Genomic DNA, 12,934 nt, shown 5'->3' with positions numbered 1-12,934 from the left:
ACTAACACATTAAGTTACACAAGATCGGCCACAGCACCATCTTAAATCAATACATATATATAATATATATATATATTTTTTAATTGTAAGCACTTCTTGCTTCTCATCCCACTTGTCATTGGCAGAATCGTCGAAGTTGACATCGACACGGATTGCCACATACAAAAATAGAATAGAATAGAATACATTGAGTCAGTAACTGACGTCAGTCCACTGACAAGTCAGTGCTGACCCGGCACTGCCATCGTGTAAATTGATTTGAAGTCAGTACAGTACTACTGACGAAACACTGACACTACACTGACTTCGTGTAAATAGCACGCGTCAGTTTTCGGCGCCTACACTGACGTCAGTTACTGACTCAATGTAAATCAGCCTTTAGGCTATTAAGTGCCACTTATAACAATTAAATATTAAGTTAAAGTTTAAAAAAAATGCAACAAAAATAAAATTCAGAAGAACACTATTTTATTTATCACTTTTTACAAGAAGTACTTCCACAAAGCTTCCAGAAGAAATAATACAGTTGTAAGCCCAAAATATATATCACAACCTTAACTTTAATATAAGAATAGCTTAGTTGTAATATTATATTAATTTAATAAAATTATTATTCAATATTGATTCATTTAATAAACGTAATAGAAAATAAAAATATCAAATATTATTAATCTTTCTTTCCTCGGTACGGATGGCGCTTTCTGTAAATGAAAAAGGAAAAATTTAGTGTTTATTGCCTGGTAGTTTTTCTAATTATATTTTTTTTCTAAAGCTGCATATTTAATAAAACTTACGCAGGTATTGTCAGGGTATAGATCTCGAATTTCGTGTTAATATCTTCGAGATGGAAAATGGACTCAACGTATTCTTTAGTAGCTGGCACCGCTGGCGTCTCAAACACCAAGTTCATTATGTAGTCCTCCACGCAACTAGAATTAAAATAAAATTAATAAAGAAAAGTCAAAAAAAAAAATGTCTTTGATTTTCGAAGTTTGCAACATGGAGAACAAAAAAGTCTTCCTGATTTGCAAACAAACCCTTTAATGCTGCCTTCTTCCCGAACCAGGAAAAAAGTGCATGTTAATCCAGAGTGACTGTTTCTTAAATTCTACTAAAATTTGACAAGCCGTTTGCATTAAGGAGTAACAAACATCCACAAACAAACTCGTCTTTTTAAATGTTAATGTGATATTAATAAACTTACTATGCACAAGGCTGGTAAGGCACCAGTTTTTCGATCCTGTTAGGTCTTATAATTTCGACGTATGGATCTGCTACCAGTTTACTCGTGGGTGGCGGTGGTGGACCTTTGCGGGCTTTTGGCGTCGGGGCTGGGGGCTATAGATGAGGTAAAGAGTATCAATAGGAATTGTTCGTGGCTAACTTAATGGCAGCTGCGGTGAAGCTGCGAAGTTAGTCGCAAGCCGCCTTTATGTCTGGCAACATTAAATCTTGGAAAAATTTGTACTACGTACGTCTTTTATTTCCCAAATATTAACAGTGGTCATATTATTTTAATCGATCACTCTCTTTCTAGCCACATGGCTACGATTTTTTTTATTATCTACATATTATTGTTAGGTATTTATTAGACATGTTTATTACAAAAGTTCATTACAAATGGCTTTGTTTATTTCTGATGACTACGAAAATTTGACGCACGTCAAAAGCTATAGATAAAAAAAAGGACCAAAGAGGATTACTATGTTCATCGTTTTGTTGGACATTATGCACCTTATAAAACATAAAATGTACCTTTTGATAAATAAATACTTCTGTAAAATAAATGGTCACGACAAACCTTAACAGCGCCATATACAACTTGGATGAGACCCTTGACTTCTGTCTCCAGAATCCCGAGGAACTTGGCGACATTCCATTTGGTCACGTCCTTGTGGTTACCCAGCAGTGCTAGGAGAGGAGTGCAGTCGCATTTGGCTAATCTGTGAGGAATGTGGATAATTAATAATTCCTGTACTGAATAATTAAGCTAAGAAATTCATTTAGAAAACTTATGTTCTTGATGGCCTAATTTTTGGAAATAATCTGCATGTTTAAGTTCATACTGTGGTAATTAGGACCTGTACTGTAGTGTGTGTAAGTAATAAAGGCGCATGTTTTAGCCCTCTTATCAATTGGGTCCAGGCACAGCTTTGTGCGGCATATGGCATTGAAATCTTTCAAATATCACACGGTAGGTAACGAACACAGCAAACAGACCGAAATAGAATTACAGTTACAATAAATTGACAAAAATGCTAAAGCCTACATGATTTGAAATATTAAAACCTCTCGTTTACCTAACAAGATCATCGATGCCCTTCAGCACCCTCGCTGTAGTGGCATCAGCTGCATTGTTCAGCTCCTGTTTCAGTTGAGTACTCGCACGAAGTTCCTCCAACTTCTTCGTCATTTCTGCTATTCTCTTGTCTTGCTTCTCTTCTCTGGCTTCGTTTATATCACGCTGGTCAACTGTTGGAAGATTTCATTTGATATCAAACTCAAACAATATTTTTTATTTTAAATTAGTCTATAAAAGCTCTTTCGGAACATTAAGCTAGTTGCAGGAATCCAAGGAGTGGGTCTCATGGAGAAGAACCAGCAAGAAGGAGGTAGGAGAATAAGAGGCCGTATAACGTAGCAAATTGAGCCTGATTATCGTGGTAAACATAGGATAATTGCAATGTTATGTATAGATGGAAGGAAGAGAACTGATGACCAAGTTCAGTCATGTGGCACATGCGGTTAGCCTGTAGATACGTGCGATTGTACGATGCATCATGCACGAGATGACGTTTCGAATCTATTTATTACTTAGTTTGTACTCACAAATCCTCTGCCTGAGTATATCCAGTTCTCTTCTGATAATAATAGACTCTTGGAGCACTTGGCAGAGCAAGATGAAACATGAGAAGTTCTCAATCTCGGTCATTTGAAAGCGGTTTATGATCGTCGCCACTCTATCGGAACCGGCGTATTTCTACAAAAAATAAATTATTTAACAAAAACGCAGTATCTTTAAAATATTTTCTGGATAAGCTAAATAAAAACGAGTAATCTAGATGATTTTCATTAAGAAATGTGTCACTTACAAATATTTCATCAAGCAGCGCATCATGTTTGGCAATATCTTTTTCACAGGCTTGTATTTCCTCTTGGCGTTTGATATCCTCTTTCTCATCAGCTTCACAGATCCTTCGAGAGCCTTTCACTCGTAGGAACTCTTCTAGTTTAGCTAGGTGATTAAGTTCGCTTTCGAATGCTTGCATCTCCTGTAAGAGTTAAGTATTTACAGCAAAAATCAATGACAAATACAAATATGTGTCCCCTAATATATTATAAAGACTACACTTTATGCGCCCATACCATCTCCGTCACCCGTTTGTACTTAGGTAAATTGGTTTCGGCGTAAGGACTCGCGCAATGATCCGTGACGTTAAATACACAGTTTGTCGAGAATTATTCCTACTCTTATTGCAATGCTTTGAATATTGCAGATAAGTTTAAAAGAACCAAAATTTTACGTGATTCCTCCTTGTTCCTTAGTTTTGTTCTATTATTTTTCACAAGAACTAAAGAAGTAGGTGCTTTTAGACCTTAACAACTCTGTGAAAAATCCCAGCATTATGAACGCTGGGCATCGACCAAAAATTCCAAAACCCTTTTGACCTTATTATGACTACGACTACGAAAAGCACATGAGCTTACGTACAGAAATATCCCTATTGAGTTGAAACAGTCCCTTCCATTTCAGAGCCTCTAATTTTCGACAGCACTCGTCTCTGTCTGCGAAGGCCATGGAGGCTATTTCGAAGATATCCATGAGGTACATCTTGCCTTTCACCAGCTTGCCTATGGTGCGGTTCCATTGGATGTTGAACCCGTTTCTAGAGGGCAAACACAAAGTTTTTAAAATCTTGGTTAAACTATACTTTCAATACTTTTCGATCGCTAATAGGATTAGGTGGGTCCCCGTTTGCAGAACAATGATGACTGAATCCTCACTATGTCCAAAAAAGTATGTGAAGTGCGTATATGTACTCACTATGGAAAGACTCTCATGCAAGGTATAAATTTTTGCTAGAAGCCCAGGTTTCTTTATCAAGATAATAAAAAAGTTACCACGTCCCGAAACGCACATAATCTCCGTCACTCGAGTCGCGTGTAAAAAGAGATACTACTTATAAATGTTTACAATAATCATCAGGGTTAGGGTATGCTCACGAACCTCTCAACAAGCAGTCGATGTATTTCTTCCCTGACTCTCCTGTTGTCTGCGTTGACGACACAGAACCTCTTGGTGGCCAGATCCAGTCTGTTCTCCATGCGTCGGAGCCGATTGTTCGCGTTCTCTATCATGCCTAGTTCCTGGAATATTTACATCTAGAAATCTTTAAGAGGGCAGAAAGAAGGGGAAGAAATAAGTATTAAAAAAAAAGACTTCTAATCAAGAAATTTTATAAGGGAACGCTTTAGAGATGCGAAGGTACTCAGTAACGTCGAAAACGATTACTTTCGTAGAAAAAGTTATCTCGCAGGTATATTCTCCTTTTCAATTAGCGTATGAGAAAAGAACTAAAAAGGTCGTCTTAATAAAACCAAAAGGGTAAATTGAAAAATATAATCATTTGTTTCATTGACACCAAAAATTCAAAAATTTATTTGTTGTATATTGCATGAAGTTCCTTCAAATTTTTATTAAAATTTCGAATTTAGAAAGAAAGAGAACCAAAAATCCCTTATGTTCTTCCCTTTACTTGCGACGATAACTACTCACATCGGCTTCAGTAGGCACTTTCTTGGACAGCTCAATGACATTCTTCTGCGCGAGATAGTTGAGGCAGTCCAGTTCAGCCTGCTGGGCTCTCTCATCCCTCAGCTCAGACTCCAGCTGCTCGTATTCCACTATGGAGGAACGGGTTCCACTCTTCACGTTGGCGTCACGGACGGCATGCTGGCCTTTTCTGGCGAGCTGGTGAGGAAAAATGTATGTAACTAATATACTGTCTATCTATCTACGTACCTAAGAATTAAAGATGAATGAATTAAACTAGACTTTCTTGCAATTCCGTTTCAAGCCCAATAACACTGGAAACTGGCACCTATAACCGACTACATTTCTTTATGAAAAAAAAGAAGTTGTCCGGAAGTGTCTTTTTAATCCTTGGCTATATCTGTAGTAGTTGGATATGGATAGACAGAAATGAAGAATGAAGATCTCCAAAAGAAGAACAGCTGTAGTCTTAACAGAGATTTTCATGTTAGGTACTCAACTTTATGAGACCGTTTTTGCGGATTTTATCTGATAAATATTTCCTACGATTCTTTCAATTGATATGTCTACTACAGAGTTTTTAAATGTAAATGTTCAAGATTCGTACTAACATTAATACACAGCAGGGTCTCGTGCAATTCATGTGCTAGGATGCTGAGCTGCTTCTCTTGAGGAGCTAGCTGAGGAACTCCACCAGCTCGCTTCTCCACGCTGCATTTTGGCGCGAGCTTCAAATACTGTAAGGAAGGGTTTTGGATGCAAAGGTGCTTTCCTAGAAATGGATGTGGTGTTTTTTGAGAACGTTAAATACGTAGATTTTGCTGATTGCAATTGTAAGGGTTTAAATTAAATTAAATTAAATTGATGTGGTCCACCATCATAATAAATTACAGTTTTCTCATAAAACTAGATTTTATACTATCATATTATTAAGAGGTACCTATAAGAGGTATTGTCACTTTGTAGGAGCTAATCTCTAGATCTACAGAACTGATTTTGATAATTAGTTCTCACTAGAAAGCTCCTTTATTTGGTAGGATTATAAGCTAATTTTTGTCAAGGTCTACGAAGAAACTTCTTCGAGACGTGGCCGAAACCACGGGGAGCTAGCTATCTAGCAGGTAATATAAGCCAAGATAAACTCCTTACAGTTCTGAGGACATTGCTGAGCTCAGCCTCAGGGTCCACCACTTTCTGTTCCACCTGATTCGGCTTCCGTTCACCAGGGGGCGCCATGACGATAAAAGAAAAATAGCAAAATGTCTAGTAAACAAATATTTTTATAATACACAACTCTGATAGCTGTTCACGTTGACATTTCAGGTGTTTTTGACGTTATTTTTGAAATGTTTCTTCTTCTTTTTTTGAGTTTCTTAGTGGCCTTTGTGAGAATTAAGAGTTCCATTATACCTCTGCTGACAAGTCACAGGTACCTATATAAAAGAGTTAGTGGTATTATAAGGCTAGCTATTTTTCACAAGACTACACACTGCACGGCCAGTAGCAACCAAATCGCCGAATACAATGTGCATGTGCTAAGCTTACACAGCTGCTGAGCACAGAAAGACATTATTTATGTACCTCCCTACGAAGTTATCTTATTTTTGACTGTATTTACAGTCAAAACACTGACTGTATTTACAGTAAGATAACTTCTTGATAGCCAGATAATGGGTAGATTTTTTGTAGGACGTCCTTACTAGGATCTTCTGAAAGAATTTTATATAAGACGTGTTGAGTTGAATGACTGAAAATGTGCGATTGTAGTTGCAAGTTGGTTTCATGGATGACGTTTAACAACTGTTGGTAATGTTTTTTTATATAATCAAAGGTTTTTATGTTATGTTTCAGCTGTCGATGAGGTTACGACTATAACTAAAAAAAAACGTAATGGAAACGCAGAAATAAAAACGTAGTTCCAGTTTAAACTCATTCTTTATTTATTAATTCCATAAACATAATTAATTATTATTTATAATGATATTTCTAGTCACTATTAAGATCTTATAAATTAAGATTATTTTAAGTAAGTACTTATGAAGTTGTGTTTGTAAGTACACTTGCACTAATAAAACGATGGATTGGATCAGGTAGTAAAATATGTATTCATTTACATAAAGTAATCCATTGTGGATTTATTACATTATCTAGTTTGAAATTAAGTACCTACCAATTTATTTTATTGAAGTGTAGCATAATGTCTGATAAGATATAAAAATGTCTCTGTATCAAAATCACCTATCATTTTTTAAAGTTAAAAATGATACTGTTTTAAGAGGAAACGTGGATAGGTTTTTATAAATAGTAAATAATGTAATAAATCCAAGGAATTCATAGAAAAATGGAATGACTAAGAAGTTATACTCGCCATAACAGTGTTTTGTGCTAAATAGAAAATTAAAAGTTAAAAATACAAATACAATTATTAATTCTTACAATATTTAATTGCAAATTTATTTCGGATACAGCAAAAATTATAAAATCAATATTTTTAAAAACAATAATTAGTTCAGTCTTAAAAATAAATTAAGTAAGTACAATAATATCTCCGAATTAGTGTTGACATTTTTAATGTAATTTTTAACCTTATTGCAATGACATAAAGAATAAAGTTGTTCGTGCAACTATGTACACATAAATACAGTAATTTATATTGCTTTTGCATTATCCTATTGCATTGTTAAGTAAAATTAACGCAAACTTGAGAAAAAAAGTAAAAAAATGATTTTGTATTAGTGACACCAGCGCCCCTAGTGGATATTAATGGAACTATGACTCAAATTAATACAGAATTTTCAAAAATATACAGATATATTTACTTGGAACTAATACATTTATAAAGTTTCCCTGACAAAAATTGTATATTTGAATGTAGTTTGTAAAAAATAAGGCTCATTTCGAAAAGTATTTTATAGTATAAGGCAACTTGATTTTATTTCAGGCTAAACCATGATTTTAAGGCCTCTGAAGAATATTATAAATAATATTTGAAGTATTATTTGTAAAAAAATATTGAAACAAATAAATTATTTGTATTTATATATCTGAGCAATCTATTTATACACTTGAGCATGTTTATAAAATATATACCTATAAGTATGTACTTTTATATATTATTATTTGTAAGCCTTGAGAACCTATTATTTAAGTACAATAATTCGGTAAGATTTCCCACGGATATTAAAATTTATTTCATATAGAAATGCATTTTTAAGAGAGCTTTATTTCATGACCAGTTTACCATCTCCGGCTAAGACCCGGAAAAAATATTTTTCCCGGTAATACTACGGTTTTGGTAATTTAGGCAACCAAGAAGATTTTTTTTCCAGGAGTGGTTTAAAGGCCTTTAGTTTTTTCAAATTCTGTTATGGAAATCATTGCCCTCTTTAATAGCTAAGTTAGAAAAAAATCTGCAGTTTGTCTTGGCGGGATTTACTGCCGTATAAAACACGAAAACCACAGAAAAGAAATCAATACAATTTGTTTTCCCGCCTCTTTAGCAATTATGTTAAAGTTTTCATTGTTTTAAGTGTGAAAATCCACCGTTTATGTATAATCTCCTATGTTCAAAATACTCAAACGATACTCAACTTGTAACTTTTCTTAAGTTTTCTGTTTCACTAATTTCAGTAGGTACGAATGATGGAGATAAAATTAAGTGCCGTTTGAGTATTCGTATTTAAGGCTGTCACTATTGTAATACTATAAATACAATTGACTTTACTATAGAAAAGGCACTTTACAAGGCCAGGTACTTTTAAGGCACAGAACAATTAAGTACCAACTATAATTACTATTGCAAAACAATTCAAATATTTAAGTATATAATTCATTTATTTAAATAATGTGACATTTTACTAATATTCGTGAATTTACTACACACAAAATTATTCTAATAAAATCCACCAGATCATGCATCGTCTACATAACTGGTTATTACCGACATTAGCCGGACAATGTGAAAAATGTCTTCATTCTCATATACTTGATAAGTTTACTCCACTTACAGGTTTTGTAAGGTATTATTTCGAAGGTAATTTGACAAATTTCTTACATTCTCCGGTTAATGTGGGATACTAGACGTCAGTGGAGCCTACCAGTATTTTGTATAGTATTAGTAAGTAATGTAAATAATATGGCTATTAAATGTTCTTCATTATTTAGCAATCTAATTCATATTTATCTAAAATGCCTGTTTTACCACTTTTTAATAACTTAATTCAAAAGATTGGGTAGTACAAGAAAAATTGTTCTAAAATATTTTTAAGCGTACTGGATCTTGTCTTTTTCAAATTGACATCTTAATTTTTTAAAGATGGCGTCACAAATGATTGACGAGAATATATTGTCCCGTCAGTCGATCATTTCAAACTCTTGGCTCACTATCAACTAAGATTTTTTCTAATAGAAAAATCCAATTATAATTTTGTTTTCGCCGAGTTTCTATCGGGCAAGACCATGCAATTTTTTTTAAAGTACTTACAAGAAGGTTTGTATGTACTACTCAACCTCTTTACAAAAGAAGATAAAAATAATTAAGAAACTACTTAATTCGTATCGTGTGTGGTAAAATCAGGCGGTAAAACTAATTTTTACACATAAAGTGCACCAAACATCTCACTTGAAGTGAAGATTTACGTATATTTACCAACTATACATACACATAGTAAGGTAATCTCAATTATTAAAACGTTATTTACAAATAAAGCAATGGGTAAGTTAAGTATTAAAATGGCTGACTTATTAAAATGGCGGATTACACATGACTTATTTTACGTTAGTATTCATTTTCGTTTCAAATCGAATCGTTTTGATATTTTTTTTTCGTTAGTCGTAAACCGGACCAAAGATCTTATATCTCTTGGATTTTCGTCCGACTAATTAAAATAATCTGTTGTACTAAATCCGCCTTACAAGGTTATGGGAATGCCCAAATGCCAAATTTTACCAGCCATTTTACAGTGAAAAAACTATAAAGACACAATAAAACATTAAAAATTAAACGTAAACTAATTATAAACAATCTAACTAAGACACTAACTATCACTGCGATAGTGTAAAAATCACACGGTTTATAAAATAAAATTAGAAAATAACCTAAAAACTCGGTGATCGCGGACGCGTCCGTACGGTAAGCCAAGATGGCCGTCGCCACAAGAAATTTTGATAACGTAAGATTTTTGTACAAAAGTATTAAAAATAAACTGTAGGCAGCTGGTAATGTCGATGGATGGTAATATTTGATGATGATAAGGTAGAGAGTTGATATGGTCGAGTGGTCTATGGCTTCATAGAGGCGCACCAAGAGTGGGGTACAACAGATCACCGGTGAAAAAATCCGAGGAGTCGAGAGGTTCTGGTGGGGGGCGGCTGTTCTGGAAGCTTCCTTCGCTTCTCCTGCGTGGTCAGCTTGTGCTTCATCTGCTCGTCGATGAGTTCCTGCATGTCCATCTGGAATTAAAAAGTCTTAGTAAGCATGTGTATGAAAGTTAGTAATTTTAGGAAACGGGAGCGTTCTGACATAGTGTAGCTCCAAAACCTCTGAACCGATTTAAATATTTTATTTGGTCCACGGAGAGGACACGGATTATGACTTTGTAACCTGGTGCGAGAAATAGTTTTGTCGGAATAGATAGGAACTACGGGAAAGAGTTAATTTGATACAGTAGTAGGGTTTTTAAGACAGGTAATACCGCAGAGCCTTTCAATTTAAAATTAAGTATTTTGTGAAAATCCATTACACGAAGCCAGTTCTGACCTTAAACTTCAATAACACTTATTTATTTGTTCTTAAATTATTAACGCCTTTTAAAACTACGCTTTAAAATATCTGATCCAGTATTTAAGATTACGTAGTAAGTAGAGCGTGTCTGATTTTTGAAAGTACACTTAATGATAAAGACTTGTTATGATTCATGAGATGAACGAAATTTTACGCAAAAAGCTTTTAATTTTTGCCTTCGTTTTTGCTTCCTTTTTACAGGGTTTTTTTTATTATTTGTCTATTCGATAAATATTTTATTTAATCTTAACTGACGGCTTGCTGACTACATTATCAATCGGGTATCGGGTTGTTCGATTTTATTATCATCATCAGCCTTTCTATCACACAAAGGATTGAGCATTAATTAGCCCCAGCTTCACTCGGGTTTATTGAGCGTTAATCATCCCCGCTTCACTAAACCCATCAAATGATACTTTTAGGAGAAAACCACATGACAATCTATCTTAAATGCCATGGAGGACCTTCAACGTAAAGAAAATCGAAGAAAAAGTTTGCAAGAAAATCTTCCAATCTAAGAATTGTCACTATTGAGTGGATCTCCATCGACATACCTGCCACTGCTCCAACTGCTGGCCAAGGTCCACTTTCTGGCGCACAGCCTCGTACAGCTGACTGTTGGCCTGCATCAGCTCCACGCGGGTCTTCGCTAGAGCCACCTGGAATAGTTGGGAAACACATTTTATTTTCTGTAATTTTTCACCGGCTGGATTTATTAGACACGTTAGGGCGTTAATATTCTTCGTAAGAATTATTTTCAACTGACAGAAACAGCCAGAAATAGGCCAGGTTTTGGTTGTTGTTCATCCTTAAGCAATTATTTTCAGTATCTTTCTTTGACATCAAGATTTCATTTAATTTTACAGTAAAAAAAAAATTACACCTTAACATCCATTTCCCTTAGCAACGCTTAGTTAACTGGATTGAGGAGGTCAGATAGGCAGTCGCTCCATGTAAAACACTGGTACTCATCGGCATCCATTAAGACTGTAAGCCGATCTCAACATAGTCAGAAAAAAGCTAGGTTAACGATGAATTCTATTGCTTTCTCGAACAACCTAGAAGAGATCGTCTTTTCGTAAAATCATGTATATCTTACCTCAGCAGCCTTCTTCCTCTCCATAGCTTCATCCCTCTCCTGGCGTGCCTTGGTGACGGCCTCATCGTTCTGTAGACTGCTGTAGTTGGCATCATTGAGGAGCTTGTCACGCTCCTCGGCGGCTGCACGGAGTTCCACTTCAGCGACGGATAGCTGGAAAGAGGGGAAGGGGAATCTTAGTGTCGTATGTAGTTGTGGGGTTTGTAATACTTAGAAATAACTTTTCCACTATAAGTTCTGGTAGGACGTAATTGTGGAGATCAACATTTTGAAATATCATGCTGCAATTTGGCAGTTGAGTCAAAAGTTGAATATGTAGGTATTTTTGTCTCGTAGGTAGGTTCTCCTCGGATTATTTTTTGCCGATTTTTAAAAAAGAAATTTTGTTTTCTCACTTTACGTGGCAGACCGTAAGGTAAATTTTCCAAACGGATATAAAATAGTCCTAATTTATTATTAGTGGTTACGACTCAAAATTAAACTTTCTTATCTATTAAATCTACAAACCTTAATATATTCAAGTAAAAGACTTTCTCATACTAGACAAAGGCAAGTTGCGTGTTTGCCAACTAGTCCATGACTGATTCCTTTAAAGAAAGTAAAGTTAAACTTCTAGATCAGAATTTTAAACAGCATTAAGTTGTTTATGAAAATGTATAAGAATTATAATAATGTAATGCTGAAGTTTCTTTCTTTGCTTTTGAAGGTGCCAATCTCAGGAACTGCCTAAACTACTTCAACAAAAAATATTTGAGTTAGGTATGTAGGTCTTATGCAAAATCGCTGGCGGAAGCTATAGCGTAACAAAAATTCCAGAAAATTAAAAACTAAATAACGAAATCTTAAGGTTCGCAGGTCAAGTATTTTACGAACAACGCGGAATCATGAACTCTGAAGGCAGTTAACCGTCATATCCAACATTTCATTGACAACAATGATATTTCATAAACCTTCTCTCACATAACGAGGGTTTCTCTGAATCTCCCACGGTATGTATCCGCATCAGCCGGTCGTTCCGCGAATTGCCTGGGCTCAGTTCAACTACTATTGTTTGCGTTCGCGCATCGTAAAACATTAGGTACTATTGTTTTCGTGTGTTGCCGAGGAAATAATTGAATGGTTTATTTTTAATATAAAAAAAGATATATTGGGTATATGTATATCTATTTGGGAATTCGGTTTGACTTCCCAAAAAGGAACAGGTTCGTCGATTAAAAACGATTCGTCGGAATCTTTTTTAATTAGATCTAGATTGATTCTTGAAACACCTATTTTTTAT

General features: G+C 34.9%; 2 protein-coding genes across 3 annotated transcripts in view; both read right to left on the bottom strand.

Annotated features, from left to right (window-relative positions):
- Positions 1 to 436: 436 nt before the first annotated feature.
- On the bottom strand, positions 437 to 6,100 carry LOC110371723 (uncharacterized). 2 transcript variants are annotated; one of them, XM_064040633.1, is made up of 12 exons: positions 5,924 to 6,100; positions 5,386 to 5,511; positions 4,778 to 4,972; positions 4,229 to 4,368; positions 3,713 to 3,887; positions 3,093 to 3,272; positions 2,830 to 2,980; positions 2,301 to 2,472; positions 1,802 to 1,943; positions 1,205 to 1,338; positions 791 to 929; positions 437 to 697 (listed from the first exon to the last, which is right to left on the bottom strand). In XM_064040633.1, exons 1-11 carry the CDS (start codon positions 6,008 to 6,010, stop codon positions 791 to 793), a joined length of 1,641 nt encoding a protein of 546 aa, XP_063896703.1. In that variant the 5' UTR covers positions 6,011 to 6,100; the 3' UTR covers positions 437 to 697. The 2 variants fall into 2 exon arrangements, with proteins under 2 accessions (XP_063896703.1, XP_049698955.2); XM_049842998.2 differs by having other exon boundaries at positions 437 to 701; positions 795 to 929.
- A 590-nt stretch (positions 6,101 to 6,690) lies between these two features.
- The window catches only part of LOC110371686 (bicaudal D-related protein homolog), a 112,051-nt gene continuing 105,807 nt past the window's right edge, over positions 6,691 to 12,934 (bottom strand). The window contains exons 7-9 of the mRNA XM_021328043.3: positions 11,656 to 11,808; positions 11,111 to 11,215; positions 6,691 to 10,225 (exon numbers count right to left, since the gene is read on the bottom strand). Of these exons, the coding sequence (XP_021183718.2) occupies positions 10,097 to 10,225; positions 11,111 to 11,215; positions 11,656 to 11,808 (387 nt within the window). The 3' untranslated portion in view covers positions 6,691 to 10,096. The remainder of the gene's footprint in view (positions 10,226 to 11,110; positions 11,216 to 11,655; positions 11,809 to 12,934) is intronic.

This window comes from Helicoverpa armigera, chromosome 22 (assembly GCF_030705265.1).
Source record: "Helicoverpa armigera isolate CAAS_96S chromosome 22, ASM3070526v1, whole genome shotgun sequence".
NCBI classification, from domain to species: domain Eukaryota; kingdom Metazoa; phylum Arthropoda; class Insecta; order Lepidoptera; family Noctuidae; genus Helicoverpa; species Helicoverpa armigera.
Note: the sequence above shows the minus strand (reverse complement) of the source record. Positions and strands in the feature narration are given on the sequence as shown.

What these genes read in the sequence shown, in the direction of transcription:
- LOC110371723 (XM_049842998.2), bottom strand. Translation starts at nt 6,010, where the DNA reads ATGGCGCCCCCTGGTGAACGGAAGCCGAATCAGGTGGAACAGAAAGTG. An exon ending in CATCGACTGCTTGTTGAGAG is followed by an intron (nt 3,888 to 4,228) that starts GTTCGTGAGCAT and finishes TTTGCCCTCTAG; the next exon opens with AAACGGGTTCAACATCCAAT. An exon ending in GGCATCGATGATCTTGTTAG is followed by an intron (nt 1,944 to 2,300) that starts GTAAACGAGAGG and finishes CATTCCTCACAG; the next exon opens with ATTAGCCAAATGCGACTGCA.